General features: G+C 43.8%; 1 protein-coding gene across 1 annotated transcript in view; it reads right to left on the minus strand.

Moving 5' to 3' along the window:
• LOC106596573 (regulator of G-protein signaling 12) overlaps nucleotides 1-22,558 on the minus strand; it is a 105,949-nt gene extending 83,391 nt beyond the window's left edge. The window contains 8 exon segments of the mRNA XM_045723075.1: nucleotides 8,260-8,754; nucleotides 8,756-8,962; nucleotides 9,469-9,660; nucleotides 14,803-15,042; nucleotides 15,593-15,790; nucleotides 17,609-17,835; nucleotides 18,082-20,408; nucleotides 22,404-22,558. Of these exon segments, the coding sequence (XP_045579031.1) occupies nucleotides 8,260-8,754; nucleotides 8,756-8,962; nucleotides 9,469-9,660; nucleotides 14,803-15,042; nucleotides 15,593-15,790; nucleotides 17,609-17,835; nucleotides 18,082-18,796 (2,274 nt within the window). The 5' untranslated portion in view covers nucleotides 18,797-20,408; nucleotides 22,404-22,558.
• Between the last annotated feature and the right edge of the window lie 248 nt (nucleotides 22,559-22,806).

A 22,806-nucleotide genomic window follows, 5' to 3' on the forward strand; every position in this document is an offset into this window, starting at 1 on the left:
GTATCAACCAGAATGAGTTTGGACCAACAGGTCAATCCGTATCAACCAGAATGAGTCTGGACCAACAGGTCAATCCGTATCAACCAGAATGAGTCTGGACCAACAGGTCAATCCGTATCGACAGAATGAGTCTGGACCAACAGGTCAATCCGTACCAACCAGAATGAGTCTGGACCAACAGGTCAATCCGTATCGACAGAATGAGTCTGGACCAACAGGTCAATCCGTATCAACCAGAATAGTCTGACCCAGGTCTCCGTTCGACAGAATGAGTCTGGACCAACAGGTCAATCCGTATCAACCAGAATGAGTCTGGACCAACAGGTCAATCCGTACCGACCAGAATGAGTCTGGACCAACAGGTCCATCCGTACCGACCAGAATGAGTCTGGACCAACAGGTCAAGCCGTATCAACCAGAATGAGTCTGGACCAACAGGTCAATCCGTACCAACCAGAATGAGTCTGGACCAACAGGTCAAGCCGTATCAACCAGAATGAGTCTGGACCAACAGGTCAAGCCGTATCAACCAGAATGAGTCTGGACCAACAGGTCAATCCGTACCAACCAGAATGAGTCTGGACCAACAGGTCAATCCGTACCAACCAGAATGAGTCTGGACCAACAGGTCAAGCCGTACCAACCAGAATGAGTCTGGACCAACAGGTCAAGCCGTACCGACCAGAATGAGTCTGGACCAACAGGTCAATCCGTATCGACAGAATGAGTCTGGACCAACAGGTCAATCCGTATCAACCAGAATGAGTCTGGACCAACAGGTCAAGCCGTACCGACCAGAATGAGTTTGGACCAACAGGTCAAGCCGTATCGACCAGAATGAGTCTGGACCAACAGGTCAATCCGTATCGACCAGAATGAGTCTGGACCAACAGGTCAATCCGTATCAACCAGAATGAGTCTGGACCAACAGGTCAATCCGTACGACAGAATGAGTCTGGACCAACAGGTCAATCCGTATCAACCAGAATGAGTCTGGACCAACAGGTCAATTCGTACCGACCAGAATGAGTCTGGACCAACAGGTCAAGCCGTATCAACCAGAATGAGTCTGGACCAACAGGTCAATCCGTACCAACCAGAATGAGTCTGGACCAACAGGTCAATCCGTATCAACCAGAATGAGTCTGGACCAACAGGTCAAGCCGTATCAACCAGAATGAGTCTGGACCAACAGGTCAATCCGTATCGACAGAATGAGTCTGGACCAACAGGTCAAGCCGTATCAACCAGAATGAGTCTGGACCAACAGGTCAATCCGTATCGACCAGAATGAGTCTGGACCAACAGGTCAATCCGTATCAACCAGAATGAGTCTGGACCAACAGGTCAAGCCGTACCAACCAGAATGAGTCTGGACCAACAGGTCAATCCGTACCAACCAGAATGAGTCTGGACCAACAGGTCAATCCGTACCAACCAGAATGAGTCTGGACCAACAGGTCAAGCCGTACCAACCAGAATGAGTCTGGACCAACAGGTCAAGCCGTACCGACCAGAATGAGTCTGGACCAACAGGTCAATCCGTATCAACCAGATGAGTCTGGACCAACAGGTCAAGCCGTACCAACCAGAATGAGTCTGGACCAACAGGTCAATCCGTACCAACCAGAATGAGTCTGGACCAACAGGTCAAGCCGTATCGACCAGAATGAGTCTGGACCAACAGGTCAATCCGTAACAACCAGAATGAGTCTGGACCAACAGGTCCAGGGCTACTTCCATACTATCAGCATTACCTTACTAAGTGTACAGCTAGTAGAGAAGCATGATAATAACAGCATTACCTTACTTAGTGTACAGCCAGTAGAGAACCATGATAATAACAGCATTACCTTACTAAGTGTACAGCCAGTAGAGAACCATGATAATAACAGCATTACCTTACTAAGTGTACAGCTAGTAGAGAACCATGATAATAACAGCATTACCTTACTTAGTGTACAGCCAGTAGAGAAACATGATAATAACACCATTACCTTACTAAGTGTACAGCCAGTAGAGAACCATGATAATAACAGCATTACCTTACTAAGTGTACAGCTAGTAGAGAACCATGATAATAACAGCATTACCTTACTAAGTGTACAGCTAGTAGAGAACCATGATAATAACAGCATTACCTTACTAAGTGTACAGCCAGTAGAGAACCATGATAATAACAGCATTACCTTACTAAGTGTACAGCTAGTGGAGAACCATGATAATAACAGCATTACCTTACTAAGTGTACAGCTAGTAGAGAACCATGATAATAACAGCATTACCTTACTAAGTGTACAGCCAGTAGAGAACCATGATAATAACAGCATTACCTTACTAAGTGTACACGTGGGTGCCAGAGCCACGTACGTCCCAGAGGTTGAAGCAGGCTCTGTCAGCTGCAGACCCAGGTGGGAGAGGAACCCTGTCGTAGCCGTAGTAACACCTGACCCTCCATGTTGTGGGGTTGGACCAGATGCCCCTCCAGCAGATATGGAGTGAGTCCCTGGTGGATTGTCTACAGCTGGAGGGACGTCTCCCGTCTCAACCTGGGTGAGAAAGAAAGGGACAGGCACCAGGAAATGCAGCTTTTCATTTGAAATAAACAAAAGGAGAACACTGTAGACATGCAATCAATTTGGCTTTGAACAAGGCCATGGGAGAACCTCAAATGCATTTCCTCGATTCCTAGCGTCCTCTCTCCTTCTCAAACACCATTGGATGTGATGGTGAGAGGTCCCGCCCCTCTGACCTCATCCAATGGGTTTTGAGAAGGGGACGAGGAGCGACTACAAGGAGTCAAGGAAATGCAATTGAGATTCTCCCTATAATAACTGCATGCTGTCATCTATTACAAGGCAAGCTAACACTATACAGTCAAGTCACGGTTCCTTTCTGTTGCATGTGGACATTTAATTATGTATTTGACCCAAGAAAATGAATAAAATGGCACAAAGTTGACTTACACATTGTGTTGTACTTGGCTATTCTTTGCTAAAAGTGTGTGTTGCACTTGTGTGCTTGCTCTGAGAAGGACATTCACCAGTAAAGTGACAGCCCTATGAAATGTTAACAGAACACATTTTTACTAAAACTACACTACCCATAATACAATGCGACACACACCCAGTGATTGATAGCTAGCTACATTGGTAGTTCCAGCATCTACGCCCTAGTTTGTAATTTATCAAGGAACAATAATAACCCTATTCAATCAGTCAGATATTGTTAGATGACACTTACCGCCATTAATCCACGTTGTCCTGTCGTGTGAATGGCCACTGACGGCACCGCTGTGTCCTTCAGGAAACTTTTCATGATTCTCATCCTGCTATGTCTGTCCTGTCCCAGCTTCTCATAATAGTCCCCCCGGTAGAAAATGTTCCGAGCAAACGAGTAACTTTCTGAGGTCATCGGTCGGGGTATTAACATCTTTGTTCAGAGCAACCATCCATAGTTTCAATCGGTCCGGATTTCTCAACGGAAATCGGTGAAACATTAGAGCCGACCAAGTCTTTTGTTTGTTGTCGCACATTTTAACAGCGCACTCACGAGGCATATTGGAGCAGCGACGGTAGCACAAGTGACAACGGGAAAGCCCTTCGTTGGGGTTAACGTTAGTTAGCAATACCGTCGATGATGGTTGTCCGTCTCAACACAGCAGCACATTCGATTAGCTAGCTAGCTACTTGCGAATGTAAACTTGCTAGCTAATAGCTCGAAAATACTTCCAGCAGTGTCGACAATCTTCAGTCACGGCTGCGAGGTAAATCAATAAAGCTTGGCAGTCTGTTGAAAGTCGCTAGGAGTTACTTTTCTTATTTGATACCAGCTATAGAGCTGACCCCGAAGCTGTTGTTACGGAGTCTAGTTGATAGGTGTTTACTTCCTGAAGAGGAACGTCAGAACAAACTGTCCAATCAGCGCGGCTTTTGCCAGGCTACTCGTGGACGTGGTTTTGCACCAAGTTTGGCGCAGATAAAACCCACATTTTAGCTGGTTAGAGCTGAATAGGTTAATAACACTAACGCTTTTTACAGCTAGCTAAGAAGCTAACTAAACTCTGTAGTGGTGGGGCGTGAGGCAGAGTTGAGTGAAGCAGCTTCAACGGTAAACTTGACCCCTTCTTATAAATCAAAAATCAAATATTACAGGCAGAGGCATATCTCGTTATTCACGTACACTACCACAGGTGAGCAGCGTTTTTACCCGCTTTTTATGGAAACCCAAAGGAGTCATACCGCCCAGTGGCTTTCCATAGCCACCCTACACACAAACACACTCGGCGGTGCTCTGTCCACTCGGCGGTGCTCTGTCCACTCGGCGCTGCTCTGTCCATGGTGCTGACACAGCGCAGAGGCGATACAGATTTCCCGCTAATCATTTTAACTTTTTGGCTCTTTTTTAAAAATAGGGACATAAAACTAAAACTGAGGGGCACAAGTATCAACTGAGGGGGCTAAGTCCCATTTAGCCCCGTTGTGGGGCCGGACCCGGTGTCTGACTGTGTGAGAGCAAAGTGTTGCATCTCGCACATCTCAATAAGCGCGTTCCACATTGCAGCAGGCTTTAAAGGACAGTCGAGACTGACAGACAGTCTCATACATAACTACTCAATATTATTTGTAGATCAGTCAGTCACAATTTACCCATGATACATCACGGTTTTGATGCTCTCCAACACGGCCAGTATCTCCCAGTGCTGCTCGTCATTTCGCTGAGTCTACCTTTACGAAATTAAAATATCAATTTTTTTAAAAGATTTCTGTCTCAGCTGGCCAGCCGTGATGACTTGAGAGGTCGTGCACACAGCCTATCCTTGCGCCCACTGTCACGGCGGAAGAATGAAATGCGTAGTTCACACAAAATAGTTCCCAAAATAACTGCTTTTAAAACAACTATAATCTAAATATTATAATTTCACAGATAGTAAAATGACAGTTTACAAAGTGCTGATCACCCTGCTTTGGGTAGTTAGGTCTATTTCCCTGCTGTTGAAAGGAGCTGGCTAGCTGATCCTGAAGACTTCCAGTCATTGTGCTAAGCTAACGATAAGGTACCTTCAAGTTCAACTACCTTCAAACTGTACACAGAGACATACAAAATGGTATCCATGAGTTCATCTCACACTATCCCTTTAAAATAAACACGGGAAGGTATTGGCCTACCACAGTCATACCACATCATTTAGAGAAAACTAGGTCATTTCCAGACGTAGCATGAATGCTAATTAGATCAATCACCACAATAACTAATAGAAGAGAGTATAGAGAGAGTAGAAGAGAAGAGAAGAAGAGAGTAGAAGAGAGAAGAGAGTAAACTAAACAAATCTACACAAAATGTTGTCCTACCACGATAGGTCTAGTTCTATTCATCAGTATTATAACAGGTCTAGTTCTATTCATCAGTATTATAACAGGTCTAGTTCTATTCATCAGCATTATAACAGGTCTAGTTCTATTCATCAGCATTATAACAGGTCTAGTTCTATTCATCAGCATTATAACAGGTCTAGTTCTATTCATCAGCATTATAACAGGTCTAGTTCTATTCATCAGCATTATAACAGGTCTAGTTCTATTCATCAGTATTATAACAGGTCTAGTTCTATTCATCAGCATTATAACAGGTCTAGTTCTATTCATCAGCATTATAACAGGTCTAGTTCTATTCATCAGTATTATAACAGGTCTAGTTCTATTCATCAGCATTATAACAGGTCTAGTTCTATTCATCAGCATTATAACAGGTCTAGTTCTATTCATCAGTATTATAACAGGTCTAGTTCTATTCATCAGCATTATAACAGGTCTAGTTCTATTCATCAGTATTATAACAGGTCTAGTTCTATTCATCAGCATTATAACAGGTCTAGTTCTATTCATCAGTATTATAACAGGTCTAGTTCTATTCATCAGCATTATAACAGGTCTAGTTCTATTCATCAGCATTATAACAGGTCTAGTTCTATTCATCAGCATTATAACAGGTCTAGTTCTATTCATCAGCATTATAACAGGTCTAGTTCTATTCATCAGCTATTATAACAGGTCTAGTTCTATTCATCAGCATTATAACAGATCTAGTTCTATTCATCAGTATTATAACAGGTCTAGTTCTATTCATCAGCATTATAACAGGTCTAGTTCTATTCATCAGCATTATAACAGGCTTATTATAACAGGTCTAGTTCTATTCATCAGCATTATAACAGGTCTAGTTCTATTCATCAGTATTATAACAGGTCTAGTTCTATTCATCAGCATTATAACAGGTCTAGTTCTATTCATCAGCATTATAACAGTATTATAACAGGTCTAGTTCTATTCATCAGCATTATAACAGGTCTAGTTCTATTCATCATCATTATAACAGGTCTAGTTCTATTCATCAGCATTATAACAGGTCTAGTTCTATTCATCAGCATTATAACAGGTCTAGTTCTATTCATCAGTATTATAACAGGTCTAGTTCTATTCATCAGTATTATAACAGGTCTAGTTCTATTCATCAGTATTATAACAGGTCTAGTTCTATTCATCAGCATTATAACAGGTCTAGTTCTATTAATCAGTATTATAACAGGTCTAGTTCTATTCATCAGCATTATAACAGGTCTAGTTCAGGTGGTTGTCAGTGAGAAGGAAGCAGAACAGAACAGGTGGTTGTCAGTGAGAAGGAAGCAGAACAGAACAGGTGGTTGTCAGTGAGAAGGAAGCAGAGCAGAACAGGTGGTTGTCAGTGAGAAGGAAGCAGAGCAGAACAGGTGGTTGTCAGTGAGAAGGAAGCAGAACAGAACAGGTGGTTGTCAGTGAGAAGGAAGCAGAACAGAACAGGTGGTTGTCAGTGAGAAGGAAGCAGAACAGAACAGGTGGTTGTCAGTGAGAAGGAAGCAGAGCAGAACAGGTGGTTGTCAGTGAGAAGGAAGCAGAGCAGAACAGGTGGTTGTCAGTGAGAAGGAAGCAGAGCAGAACAGGTGGTTGTCAGTGAGAAGGAAGCAGAACAGAACAGGTGGTTGTCAGTGAGAAGGAAGCAGAGCAGAACAGGTGGTTGTCAGTGAGAAGGAAGCAGAGCAGAACAGGTGGTTGTCAGTGAGAAGGAAGCAGAGCAGAACAGGTGGTTGTCAGTGAGAAGGAAGCAGAACAGAACAGGTGGTTGTCAGTGAGAAGGAAGCAGAACAGAACAGGTGGTTGTCAGTGAGAAGGAAGCAGAGCAGAACAGGTGGTTGTCAGTGAGAAGGAAGCAGAGCAGAACAGGTGGTTGTCAGTGAGAAGGAAGCAGAGCAGAACAGGTGGTTGTCAGTGAGAAGGAAGCAGAGCAGAACAGGTGGTTGTCAGTGAGAAGGAAGCAGAGCAGAACAGGTGGTTGTCAGTGAGAAGGAAGCAGAGCAGAACAGGTGGTTGTCAGTGAGAAGGAAGCAGAACAGGTGTCCATCCCTACATATATTTAATCAATAACAGATGGTTTGATTCTGGAGTCGAGGCCAGGGACAGGGGATGGGAAGCATCCTAAATCACACCCTATTCCCTGTATAGTGCACAACTTTTAACCAGGGCCCATAGGGCTGTAATCCCTTGCAAAGATATTCATACCCACATACAACACCTGTAATGTCCCTCAGTCAAATATTACATTTCAAGCACAGATCCAACTATAGACCAGGGATCTTTTTGTGTCAGAGAGAGAGGAGTCTGAAGACCAGACTTAAATGGTTTTAAAAGGTGTGCTGGAGAGTACCAACAGGAGTGCACATTTTTGTTCCAGCCCAGTAGTAACACACCTGACCTGATTCAACTAATCATCAAGCCACAAACACTGAGGTACATGTGTAGAGTCTAAAGAGACAGAGAGACAGAGAGAGAAATAGAGAGAAAGAGAGATACAGAGAAATAGAGTGAGAAAGAGAGAGAGAGAGAGAGACAGAGAGAGAGAGAGAGACAGAGAGAGAGAGACAGAGAGAGAGAGAGAGACAGACAGACAGACCGAGAGAGTTGTAGGGCTAGCACCTGTGGCCAGACATTTCCAGACAGTAATTTTCCACTCCAGTGGTTTGATCCAGTCTGTTTTCTCACGTTGGGTTCACTTCTAACAAGCTCCCTCCACAACCCAGACCACCAGCTATTATTATAGTAGAATATGATGCAGGAGCTTTACAATACAGCACCTAGCACACACACACACACACACACACACACACACACACACACACACACACACACCTCTCCAACACCACCATGACATACTGTATAACTCTCTTACCTTTTTCTCCCCGTCTTTCCCATTTCCACGTCTCTTCCCATTCTGCTTGGGCTCTCTGAGTCCTTTCTCTCCAGCCGCGGCGCCAGGCCCAAACAGCTTCTTAGCCCACTCATCCTTCTGCGTGGCCAGCCTGGGAGGCTGTGGAGGCAGGGGCAGGTCCCCGGCTGGTAGAGGAGCCCTGTAGCGATCCGCAGGTATCTTGTTCATGGGTGGAGGGAGGGTGCTACAGTTAGCTGATGACCAGCCATCTGTTGACTCAGCATAGGACTCCTGATCACTACACAGCCCTCCTTGTCCCTGTGTTTGTCCTGCCTGGCCTGGTTGTCTCCAGTCTCTTAGGACATGGACTGGTAACCAGCGTTGAGACTGATGGTGTTGGGGCTGGGCCAGGCTCTGCTCCACTCCTCCTCCTCCTCCAGGTCCTCCCCCTCTACCTCCCCTCTTCCCTGGCGGGTAGTGGTGGAGTGAGGGGTGGGAGGAGTGGGGCCCTCGAGGGGAGGAGGAGGGGGAGAGGGGGGCCAGGGACGACACCGGGAGGGACTTGGTTCCAGCCCGGGGCCGAGGGAGGAGGAGGGCTGTCCCAGTGGCGTGGACCGGGGTTGTGATTATGGCCTCCCAGGTCAACCAATAAGACACGGTTACTCTTCTCTTCTGGCAGGAAGTTACCGATGCCGCTGTCGCTGTTGCTACTGGTGCTGTGGTTCTGTTAATAACAATAATAACAATAACAATACAAATAATAATAACAACAATAATAACAATAATAACAGCAATAATAATAACAACAATCATAATAATTACAATAATAATAATAACCATAATAACACTAACAATAATAACAACAATAATAATAATAATAACCATAATAACAACAACAATAATAACAATAATAATAATCATTGAAAAGTGATGTATAAATAACATTTAGACCAGGATTTCAAATACTTTCTCTGTGAAAAATATTTATAATACTTCCTCTGTGCCTTGTTGAGCTTGTCTGGCTTAATAAAACAATACTAAACCAATAGAAAAGTCCCAAAACAGCAAACCGGCCCACATGACACTCCAGACTCCAGAAAACAGCGGTAGTATTTAAACATTAAAGTTCTGACAAAGCTCTACAAAACTAAACTGGACAGTAAAGAAAACAACATCCATTTGGAATGAAGGTGAAATAACAACAGATGGTAACAGTACTAACAACTGTACCTGCTGTGGGTCGTTGTCCGGATCAACGAACGCCCGCGCCCGGACCCCCTCAATGTTCTCCCCCATGTCCCGGTAGAGGACAGACACAAACTGGAGCAGAGGCTGGGAGGTAGGGGGGAACTCCAGACACCCTCCTGTGTCAGGGTCAGGAGTACACTCAAACCCAAACCTCCTGGCCACACCCACATGGAACTGGAGGAAGGAGGAGGAGGAAGAGGAGGAGATTACTTTATTGTCCATCCAACTGCTTATTCCAACCCCTCTGAAAATATGGTATTTTATCATATTTATGGAAGGGTTTTATCTATAGTAGTGAATTACAGTTGACATTAATATTCAGTTTAAAGTCTGAGTCGTTATCAAAAGAAAACAACTCCTGAATCCCATTTAGCCTTTTTTTCCTCCCCCTTTTTGTTGTTGAAGAATTTAAACCAGTAAGACCTCTTTATCTACTGGGAACATTCCAGGACCAGTAAGTTCTCTTTATCTACTGGGAACATTCCAGGACCAGTAAGTCCTCTTTATCTACTGGGAACATTCCAGGACCAATAAGTCCTCTTTATTATCTACTGGGAACATTCCAGGGACCAGTAAGTCCTCTTTATCTACTGGGAACATTCCAGAACCAGTAAGTTCTCTTTACCTACTGGGAACATTCCAGGACCAGTAAGTTCTCTTTATCTACTGGGAACATTCCAGGACCAGTAAGTTCTCTTTACCTACTGGGAACATTCCAGGACCAGTAAGTTCTCTTTATCTACTGGGAACATTCCAGGACCAGTAAGTACTCTTTATCTACTGGGAACATTCCAGGACCAGTAAGTTCTCTTTATCTACTGGGAACATTCCAGAACCAGAAAGTTCTCTTTATCTACTGGGAACATTCCTGGACCAGTAAGTTCTCTTTATCTACTGGGAACATTCCAGAACCAGTAAGTCCTCTTTATCTACTGGGAACATTCCAGGACCAGTAAGTTCTCTTTATCTACTGGGAACATTCCAGAACCAGTAAGTTCTATTTATCTACTGGGAACATTCCAGTACCAGTAAGTCCTCTTTATCTACTGGGAACATTCCAGAACCAGTAAGTCCTCTTTATCTACTGGGAACATTCCAGGACCAATAAGTCCTCTTTATCTACTGGGAACATTCCAGGACCAGTAAGTCCTCTTTATCTACTGGGAACATTCCAGGACCTGTAAGTTCTCTTTATCTACTGGGAACATTCCAGAACCAGTAAGTTCTCTTTATCTACTGGGAACATTCCAGGACCAATAAGTCCTCTTTATCTACTGGGAACATTCCAGGACCAGTAAGCCCTCTTTATCTACTGGGAACATTCCAGGTACCAGTAAGTCCTCTTTATCTACTGGGAACATTCCAGGACCAGTAAGTCCTCTTTATCTACTGGGAACATTCCAGGACCAGTAAGTCCTCTTTATCTACTGGGAACATTCCAGGACCAATAAGTCCTCTTTATCTACTGGGAACATTCCAGGACCAGTAAGTCCTCTTTATCTACTGGGAACATTCCAGGACCAGTAAGTCCTCTTTATCTACTGGGAACATTCCAGGACCAGTAAGTCCTCTTTATCTACTGGGAACATTCCAGAACCAGTATGTCCTCTTTATCTACTGGGAACATTCCAGGACCTGTAAGTCCTCTTTATCTACTGGGAACATTCCAGGACCAATAAGTCCTCTTTATCTACTGGGAACATTCCAGGACCAATAAGTCCTCTTTATCTACTGGGAACATTCCAGGACCAATAAGTCCTCTTTATCTACTGGGAACATTCCAGAACCAGTAAGTTCTCTTTATCTACTGGGAACATTCCAGGACCAGTAAGTCCTCTTTATCTACTGGGAACATTCCAGGACCAATAAGTCCCCTTTATCTACTGGGAACATTCCAGGACCAATAAGTCCTCTTTATCTACTGGGAACATTCCAGGACCAGTAAGTCCTCTTTATCTACTGGGAACATTCCAGGACCAATAAGTCCTCTTTATCTACTGGGAACATTCCAGGACCAGTAAGTCCTCTTTACCTACTGGGAACATTCCAGGACCAGTAAGTTCTCTTTATCTACTGGGAACATTCCAGAACCAGTAAGTCCTCTTTATCTACTGGGAACATTCCAGGACCAGTAAGTCCTCTTTACGTACTGGGAACATTCCAGAACCAGTAAGTCCTCTTTATCTACTGGGAACATTCCAGGACCAGTAAGTCCTCTTTACCTACTGGGAACATTCCAGAACCAGTAAGTTCTCTTTATCTACTGGGAACATTCCAGGACCAATAAGTCCTCTTTATCTACTGGGAACATTCCAGAACCAGTAAGTTCTCTTTATCTACTGGGAACATTCCAGGACCAGTAAGTTCTCTTTATCTACTGGGAACATTCCAGGACCAATAAGTTCTCTTTATCTACTGGGAACATTCCAGGACCAGTAAGTTCTCTTTATCTACTGGGAACATTCCAGGACCAGTAAGTCCTCTTTATCTACTGGGAACATTCCAGGACCAGTAAGTCCTCTTTATCTACTGGGAACATTCCAGGACCAGTAAGTCCTCTTTATCTACTGGGAACATTCCAGAACCAGTATGTCCTCTTTATCTACTGGGAACATTCCAGGACCTGTAAGTCCTCTTTATCTACTGGGAACATTCCTGGACCAATAAGGCCTCTTTATCTACTGGGAACATTCCAGGACCAATAAGTCCTCTTTATCTACTGGGAACATTCCAGGACCAATAAGTCCTCTTTATCTACTGGGAACATTCCAGGACCAATAAGTCCTCTTTATCTACTGGGAACATTCCAGGACCAATAAGTCCTCTTTATCTACTGGGAACATTCCAGGGACCAGTAAGTCCTCTTTATCTACTGGGAACATTCCAGGACCAGTAAGTCCTCTTTATCTACTGGGAACATTCCAGGACCTGTAAGTCCTCTTTATCTACTGGGAACATTCCAGGACCAGAAAGTCCTCTTTATCTACTGGGAACATTCCAGGGACCAGTAAATCCTCTTCATCTACTGGGAACATTCCAGGACCAGTAAGTCCTCTTTATCTACTGGGAACATTCCAGGGACCAGTAAGTCCTCTTTATCTACTGGGAACATTCCAGGACCAGTAAGTCCTCTTTATCTACTGGGAACATTCCAGGACCTGTAAGTTCTCTTTATCTACTGGGAACATTCCAGGGACCAGTAAGTCCTCTTCATCTACTGGGAACATTCCAGGACCAGTAAGTCCTCTTTATCTACTGGGAACATTCCAGGGACCAGTAAGTCCTCTTTATCTACTGGGAACATTCCAGGACCAGTAAGTCCTCTTTATCTACTGGGAACATTCCAGGACCTGTAAGTTCTCTTTATCTACTGGGAACATTCCAGAACCAGTAAGTCCTCTTTATCTACTGGGAACATTCCAGGACCAGAAAGTCCTCTTTATCTACTGGGAACATTCCAGGTACCAGTAAGTCCTCTTTATCTACTGGGAACATTCCAGGACCTGTAAGTTCTCTTTATCTACTGGGAACATTCCAGGGACCAGTAAGTCCTCTTTATCTACTGGGAACATTCCAGAACCAGTAAGTTCTCTTTACCTACTGGGAACATTCCAGGACCAGTAAGTTCTCTTTATCTACTGGGAACATTCCAGAACCAGTAAGTCCTCTTTATCTACTGGGAACATTCCAGTAAGTCCATTTGTTGATACTGATAGGATCAGCTTTCTCCATTTAAATCTTACCTTAACATTATAATTATTTCACAATACTGACAACGGATCAGCTCTTAGAGAGATATTACCACCAACGGCTGCAAATATTGAGGTGTCTTATTCTAATGCTTACCCAATAAAAATGCATTAAATCCCAGATTTGGCACATCATTGCACAGATGTTAGGCTCCATATCATGAAATATATTGAGACAAATTACAGACAGTAGCCTACAAGCAGCAAAATAAAAGTCAATTGATTGAACATCAAATGTATTTTCAATACGACTGTAATAGTCCTACAGCCTAGTTTATATCTATTTTAAATACAGTCATCTGGGTTTTCATTTGAAGCATATTTTTATACGTTGCTTGTTTGTATCAATCGCAAAGGAATTGGCAACTTGGTATTTGTTTGTCAATTTTGTTCTGAACATATCGGCGGTCACGCAGAGACGGATAAACCATGTGATTCTATGTTTAGTGGAGGTCGTCTGTGTATTAAATGACGCGGGAGGGCAAAAAAAACATCTATCTACACATTCAGCTGTTCCACGCGTGGTCTGAGGCAGGTGTTAGACTACCAGTGGTCTGAGGCAGGTGTTAGACTACCAGTGGTCTGAGGCAGGTGTTAGACTACCAGTGGTCTGAGGCAGGTGTTAGACTACCAGTGGTCTGAGGCAGGTGTTAGACTACCAGTGGTCTGAGGCAGGTGTTAGACTACCAGTGGTCTGAGGCAGGTGTTAGACTACCAGTGGTCTGAGGCAGGTGTTAGACTACCAGTGGTCTGAGGCAGGTGTTAGACTACCAGTGGTCTGAGGCAGGTGTTAGACTACCAGTGGTCTGAGGCAGGTGTTAGACTACCAGTGGTCTGAGGCAGGTGTTAGACTACCAGTGGTCTGAGGCAGGTGTTAGACTACCAGTGGTCTGAGGCAGGTGTTAGACTACCAGTGGTCTGAGGCAGGTGTTAGACTACCAGTGGTCTGAGGCAGGTGTTAGACTACCAGTGGTCTGAGGCAGGTGTTAGACTACGAGTGGTCTGAGGCAGGTGTTAGACTACCAGTGGTCTGAGGCAGGTGTTAGACTACCAGTGGTCTGAGGCAGGTGTTAGACTACCAGTGGTCTGAGGCAGGTGTTAGACTACCAGTGGTCTGAGGCAGGTGTTAGACTACCAGTGGTCTGAGGCAGGTGTTAGACTACCAGTGGTCTGAGGCAGGTGTTAGACTACCAGTGGTCTGAGGCAGGTGTTAGACTACCAGTGGTCTGAGGCAGGTGTTAGACTACCAGTGGTCTGAGGCAGGTGTTAGACTATGACTGTTTTCAAGTGTAACGTTAATAACGATGGGTTTGGGAAACAGCTGGGAGTTTTAACGATGCTCCAACAAAGGTTCTAACCATGAACTTAGCCTTCAGATGCTTTTGGGAAACCGGGTCCAGGAATATAGGACCCCTCAAAAATATTCAAAATAACTTCTAAAGTTTCATAAATGGTATGTTTGTAAATGTTCAAATCTGTCAGTTTAATATGGATGTTATTATTAGCTGGAGAGCATTGAAACAGTTTGTGGGTATTCTTTCTTCTTAGACCTTATGTCCAACCCTACCTGGTGATGGCAGAGTTCCGGGTCGACTATGAACACGTGACAGGAAGTCCTCAGCCCGCCCTCTTCCTCCCGGTTACCATTGCCATAGTGACCGTCGTCGTCATGGGTGGCCTGCATGGTGACCAGTCCGAAGAAGCGTCGGTCGTCGGGGCAACAGGCGCTGAAGGCTAGCTTCTCGGCAGGGTAGGTAGCAAGGACCTGTCTCCTGTCACTGCACAGCCGCACACAATCGTGCATCACCTGGGAAGAACAACATATAACAAAAATACAATCCCTTCTATTTTAGAAACACACCGTCCTCTATTCCAAGAAGAAGAACACATTATTGTCCTTCTTTCCCGAGGAAACAGAGATTGTTTGTTTTTGCAACAACGACCCGAGACCCACAGGGTCAAAGTACAATTTAGTGATATGACATCTAAACATCTCAATGAACCAACCCAAACAAACCAACCATTCAATCAATTAACCAACCAAAACCAACAAACCAACCAACCCACCAATCAATAAACCAACCCAAACCATCCAACCATTCAATCAATGAACCAACCCAAACCAACAAACCAACCATTCAATTAACCAACCCAAACCAACAAACCAACCATTCAATTAACCAACCCAAACCAACCAACCATTCAATCAATTAACCAACCCAAACCAACCAACCATTCAATCAACTAACCAACCAACCAACCAACCAACCAACCAACCAATCAAATAACCAACCAACCATTCAATAAACCAACTAACCCACCAACCAACCATTCAATCAATCCAAAGCGACCCGTACCTTCATGAGGACCAGGGAGTGTATCTTCTGTTCAGCCCTGAGTCGTCTCATGCTTCCTCTGATGGCCTGCAGACTGTCACTCTCCAGACTAGCTCCTGTAGAGGCCAGCTCTATGGAGCCCAGGTACCCTACCATCATACCCACGTTCAGGATACCCTCACTGGGCTCCAGGCAGAAGTCCTCCCCTTCCACCTCCACCTGGAAGGTGGAGAGACAAAATATATTGTAAAAACATTACTACAACATTCACTGATGTAAAACCTAGCTGATAATGTAGCTGTGTAGGTATCAAACCTAGCTGATAATGTAGCTGTGTGGGTATCATACCTAGCTGATAATGTAGCTGTGTGGGTATCATACCCAGCTGATAATGTAGCAGTGTAGGTATCAAACCCAGCTGATAATGTAGCAGTGTAGGTATCACACCTAGCTGATAATGTAGCTGTGTAGGTATCAAACCTAGCTGATAATGTAGTTTTGTGGTTATCACAACTAGCTGATAATGTAGCTGTGTGGGTATCACACCTAGCTGATAATGTAGTTGTGTGGTTATCACACCTAGCTGATAATGTAGCTGTGTGGGTATTATACCTAGTTGATAAAGTAGTTGTGTGGTTATCACACCTAGCTGATAATGTAGCTGTGTGGGTATTATACCTAGCTGATAATGTAGTTGTGTGGTTATCACACCTAGCTGATAATGTAGCTGTGTGGGTATTATACCTAGCTGATAATGTAGTTGTGTGGTTATCATACCTAGCTGATAATGTAGTTGTGTGGTTATCACACCTAGCTGACAATGTAGCTGTGTGGGTATCATACCTAGCTGATAATGTAGTTGTGTGGGTATCAAACCTAGCTGATAATGTAGCTGTGTGGGTATCAAACCTAGCTGATAATGTAGCTGTGTGGGTATTATACCTAGCTGATAATGTAGTTGTGTGGTTATCACACCTAGCTGATAATGTAGCTGTGTGGGTATTATACCTAGCTGATAATGTAGTTGTGTGGTTATCACACCTAGCTGATAATGTAGCTGTGTGGGTATTATACCTAGCTGATAATGTAGTTGTGTGGTTATCACACCTAGCTGATAATGTAGCTGTGTGGGTATTATACCTAGCTGATAATGTAGTTGTGTGGTTATCATACCTAGCTGATAATGTAGTTGTGTGGTTATCACACCTAGCTGACAATGTAGCTGTGTGGGTATCATACCTAGCTGATAATGTAGTTGTGTGGGTATCAAACCTAGCTGATAATGTAGCTGTGTGGGTATCAAACCTAGCTGATAATGTAGCTGTGTGGGTATCATACCTAGCTGATAATGTAGTTGTGTGGTTATCACACCTAGCTGATAATGTAGCTGTGTGGGTATTATACCTAGCTGATAATGTAGTTGTGTGGTTATCACACCTAGCTGATAATGTAGCTGTGTGGGTATTATACCTAGTTGATAATGTAGTTGTGTGGTTATCACACCTAGCTGATAATGTAGCTGTGTGGGTATTATACCTAGCTGATAATGTAGTTGTGTGGTTATCACACCTAGCTGATAATGTAGCTGTGTGGGTATTATACCTAGCTGATAATGTAGTTGTGTGGTTATCATACCTAGCTGATAATGTAGTTGTGTGGTTATCACACCTAGCTGATAATGTAGCTGTGTGGGTATCATACCTAGCTGATAATGTAGTTGTGTGGGTATCAAACCTAGCTGATAATGTAGCTGTGTGGGTATCAAACCTAGCTGATAATGTAGCTGTGTGGGTATTATACCTAGCTGATAATGTAGTTGTGTGGTTATCACACCTAGCTGATAATGTAGTTGTGTAGGGCTCTGGTCAACAGTAATGCACTATACAGGGAACATAGTGCCTTTTGGGACAAATCCCACCCACCCACACCCACACACACACACACACACACACACACACACACACACACACACACACACACACACACACACACACACACACACACACACACACACACACCTGGCATGTTAGTACTCACCTGGAGCTCTGTCTCCTGCAGATGGAACCCGTCCAGGAACACTGAGTCGTCGGACATTAGAACCCTGTCCATCTCCTCCTCAGAGAGCAGGTTCGGGTTGCTGTGGGACCGGCCCCGGCCCTTATGGTATGGGGGGAACTCTGGCTCTGACAGGGGCCTCACAGGCTTGGCCGACGCAGACGAGGAAGAGGAGGCACGGAGAGGAGGAGGAGGAGCGATGACCCTGTCTTTAGGATTAGGTTTAGGGTCAAGGTAAGGTTTAGGGTTAGTTTATTTGAGCATGGTGGTACATTATGCAGAAACACACATAAAGGGCCAGTTTACCAGACACAGATTAAGCCTAGTTAGTCCTGGACTAAAAAGCATTTTCAATTGAGACTCTCCATTAAACTGTGTCCGGGAAACCAGGCCAAAATGTGATGTGATACAGTACATTAAAAAACCATGCTATATTAAAACAGGTAGATTGCTACCTTTCTCTGAGCTGCTGGAGGAGTGTGAAGAGTTGTCAAAGATCATGTTAAATATTCCTCCAGACTGCATCTCCGCCACCACCCTCTCTGCCCTGTTAATACCCAGGGTCTTAGAGTCCAGCTTGGGCTTGAACCAACCACCACCCCCTCCTCCTCCTCCTCCACCACCACCACCGCTGGCACTGTTACCACGAGAACCGGGCTTCACGTTTTTGTTGTTTCCGCCTCCGCTGCTGCTGTTATGGAAACCACACAACTCCTCGTCGCTGGAGCACGAGTCCGCGGCAGCTGCCGCTCCTCCGGCTGGACTTCCTGAATTGTTTCCGTGGCGACGGTTGCGGTTGGTACCACCGTGTCCGTGACGACGGCCTCCCCGGTCTCCCTCGGCGACGACCAGGTGCAGAACCCCCGTGCATCGTCCAATCAGCTTGACGACGTCCTCGTGCGAAGCCTTGGAGACGTTTATGTCGTTCACGGACAGGATGTGGTCACCGGAGCGGAGACCCACGTAGTCCGCCGGACTTCCTTTTAGAATGCAGTTGAGGACACAGGGGCCCTGGCCAGAGAGGGTGAACCCATACCCTGCCCTCCCCCGGGCCACCTCCACCCCCCGGATACGCCCACCCTGGTGGGGGTGAGGAGGCGAAGGTAAGGTTGTGAGACCCCCATGACCTCCATGACGTCTCTTGGACGAGGTGTCCGTCTGTCTGAACATTGTTTTGACTCTTGTTCTGTTATTCAATGTTATTTATCCAACCCTTATGTTACCAGGTAAGTTGACTGATGTTATTTATCTAACCCTTATGTTACCAGGTAAGTTGACTGATGTTATTTATCTAACCCTTATGTTACCAGGTAAGTTGACTGATGTTATTTATCTAACCATTATGTTACCAGGTAAGTTGACTGATGTTATTTATCCAACCCTTATGTTACCAGGTAAGTTGACTGATGTTATTTATCTAACCCTTATGTTACCAGGTAAGTTGACTGATGTTATTTATCCAACCCTTATGTTACCAGGTAAGTTGACTGATGTTATTTATCCAACCCTTATGTTACCAGGTAAGTTGACTGATGTTATTTATCCAACCCTTATGTTACCAGGTAAGTTGACTGATGTTATTTATCCAACCCTTATGTTACCAGGTAAGTTGACTGATGTTATTTATCTAACCCTTATGTTACCAGGTAAGTTGGCTGATGTTATTTATCCAACCCTTATGTTACCAGGTAAGTTGACTGATGTTATTTATCCAACCCTTATGTTACCAGGTAAGTTGACTGATGTTATTTATCCAACCCTTATGTTACCAGGTAAGTTGACTGATGTTATTTATCTAACCCTTATGTTACCAGGTAAGTTGACTGATGTTATTTATCCAACCCTTATGTTACCAGGTAAGTTGACTGATGTTATTTATCCAACCCTTATGTTACCAGGTAAGTTGACTGATGTTATTTATCCAACCCTTATGTTACCAGGTAAGTTGACTGATGTTATTTATCCAACCCTTATGTTACCAGGTAAGTTGACTGATGTTATTTATCCAACCCTTATGCTACCAGGTAAGTTGACTGATGTTATTTATCTAACCCTTATGTTACCAGGTAAGTTGACTGATGTTATTTATCCAACCCTTATGTTACCAGGTAAGTTGACTGATGTTATTTATCTAACCATTATGTTACCAGGTAAGTTGGCTGATGTTATTTATCCAACCCTTATGTTACCAGGTAAGTTGACTGATGTTATTTATCCAACCCTTATGTTACCAGGTAAGTTGACTGATGTTATTTATCCAACCCTTATGTTACCAGGTAAGTTGACTGATGTTATTTATCTAACCCTTATGTTACCAGGTAAGTTGACTGATGTTATTTATCCAACCCTTATGTTACCAGGTAAGTTGACTGAGATCATATTGTAATTTGGGCCTAGAACAACAACCAGGAAAGAGGAGAGTGGTTGAAAAGACTGATGTGACTTTTGTAGTCTCAGTTCCATTCAATGAGCTTTACTGGCATGGTAAGTCAATGAGATGTATTGTAAAAGAGAACTGTTGTTTCTTTTGATGAGGCTTAATCCCTCTCCTCTCTTCTTTTTCCCTTCTTCTCTATCCTCTCTCTCTCTCTCTCTCTCGTTCCACTGTCAAGGGCTGTCTGTCTCCCTCTAAGGCTTTTCCTCCCTCTCTCGTTCTAGTACTGAGGGATTTGTCAGGATGGTGAGAGCATGACGTCAGCCCCTCCACTCCAACGCCAGCCCTGCCATGCTGGTGCCACTCTCTGAGGATGATGTGACTTGTCACAGGTCAGGCAGGGGTCACCTACGGAGAGACAGGAGGGACAAACAGCACCAAGGACTCATTGTGAGTGATGGTAGCCAATACAACACACAGAGGACAGGAGACAATATAACAACAATCAAGTCACATGTCTGAAAGGAACACATCTGAGTCAGCACAGTACCATTGGGGTTGGTAGCAGTGTTTCCCAAACCTCTCCTTGAGTACCCCCAGCTGTTCCACATTCATTGGATGTGTTCCAGTTTATTTTTACCAATGAAGGTCTTGGTGCTTAGTTGACCAGTAGAATAGCACTGGAATACATCAAATAAGTTGAACGGTTGAGGGTACTCAACGAGACATTTGGGAAGCACTTCCCTGTGGCTCAGTGGGTAGAGCATGGTGTGTGCAACGCCAGCATGGTGTGTGCAATGCCAGGGTTGTGGGTTCGATTCCCACGGGGGCCAGTACAACAACAACAACAAAAATGTATGAAATGTATGCATTCACTGTAAGTCGCTCTGGATAAGAGCGTCTGCTAAATGACTAAAATGTAAACTGTTATAGCCATGCAGGAAAGAAGAGAAGGTCCCCAAGTGTACACTCCTTCAATAAGTCATATAAAGGAAAGAACTATGAGATAAATAAACACCAAAGTAATTTTAAACGCAATCAAAATCAAATTTCTACATGGCATTTAAACGCAATGCCATGTAGAATGCCAAGGAAGGAATACTGCGTTGTACAACACCCCTTGGTGAACGGAAGCACCTCAACCACTGACATAAAACCACACCGGCCCGTGGGTGGGGTTAGAAGACGCTTTGCATTGTCCAATGGGAAGGATGATTTCAAAACCGAGGGCGGTTACTCACGACTCACCTTTCCACAGGTGTTGAAGACAGGAGGTCATACAGTTGCGTGGCAACAAGAGAGCCTCCTCTCCTCACCCTCTAGCTAACTACCTATGTTTACTAACTGCTGATAAACCTACAACTGAGCTAAACTTAGTCAAAGCGAGAACTAGCTAGCAGCTTGTTTGCATGAGAGGACGAGAACAGAGAGCTAACTTAGTTTTAACGTTAGCTGGCTACAGTAGCTAGCTAGGTAGCTATAGCAAGCGTATCTAACAAACTAAGATGATAACGAAAAATTACAAGTTGTTAATTGTATTACTGGCACTGCACTTTCGTCATTTAGGCTTCAGTCTTTGTGTTTATAATGAATATAAAGATAGTTTACAAACTTTGTAATTATTGTCCGTAAATTGCTGGTCAAAAATCCATACACCTAGAAAGTGCATCCACCCGTGCTTAACTACTGACCCGCCTCCGTTTTCCAGAATCTTGTAATGTCAACGAGTAACCATGCCAACGATAGTGTACACAAAACTTTACTGTCCTGTCATTGGTTTACATGGCTGTCAATCATAGTCAGAACTGTGCGCCGAAGTACAAAAAAAAACTAGCTAGAATGATTAAAGTTTGATTGAGAATCGGCTAGCAACAAAAGTATTGTATGCTACAGGTGGCCGAATTCAAATCCCATGTTAACATGAAAATGACATTCACCCAAAGGTTATATCTTTCAAACACAATTATAGTAAAGACTACACAAGACCGTGGCATTCTCCGGAATGTGTTTGCAGACGATACAGAGGAAGAAAGCTATACATTGTTTTCCAAGGCGATTAGAACAGCTGGCTAAAGTGTAACGGTATCGCTGCCGTTGTCATGGTTAGCTACCGGTTCAGCCTAGTTTATTCGCTAGCCAGATGGCTAATTCTGCTAATCTATGTTGCTTACTGTTTACATCTAGTAATATATAATGCGTATAGCTAATTAACTAACTAAATATAATAGCTATAACGTTAACTTAAACGTTTTGTTTTTCTCTGTTCAATATCCTCAATCCACCACCTGGCCAATGCATTTGTTAGCCATTAATTGAAAAACTTCAATCCATGTAGAGAAGTTTACCGTGGCTATGTAACTAGCTAGCTATCCAGTTTTTTAAAAAGTGTTTAAAATTGCTTACAGTTCATAAATGCGGCCCCAAGTATGTTCAGTCCGATCCCATGGTTAGGTTAGCAGTAAGCACTGTAAACAAAGGAAAGACCACTCACTACCAGCTGCTGAAGAAAGACTTAAAAGGAGGTGTGTGTGTGTTTGGGGAGGACGGGAGGAGGGTACTGGTCTGGAGAATTGGGAGCAACTGGTAGTTACCGATGATGAGAGAATATAACCGGACAGTAATACTGACGATGGAGATAATATAACCTGACAGTAATACTGACGATGGAGATAATATAACCTGACAGTAATACTGACGATGGAGATAATATAACCTGACAGTAATACTAACGATGGAGATAATATAACCTGACAGTAATACTGACGATGGAGATAATATAACCTGACAGTAATACTGACGATGGAGA

The sequence above is a fragment of the Salmo salar genome, chromosome ssa08 (assembly GCF_905237065.1).
Source record: "Salmo salar chromosome ssa08, Ssal_v3.1, whole genome shotgun sequence".
Taxonomy (NCBI): Eukaryota; Metazoa; Chordata; class Actinopteri; order Salmoniformes; family Salmonidae; genus Salmo; species Salmo salar.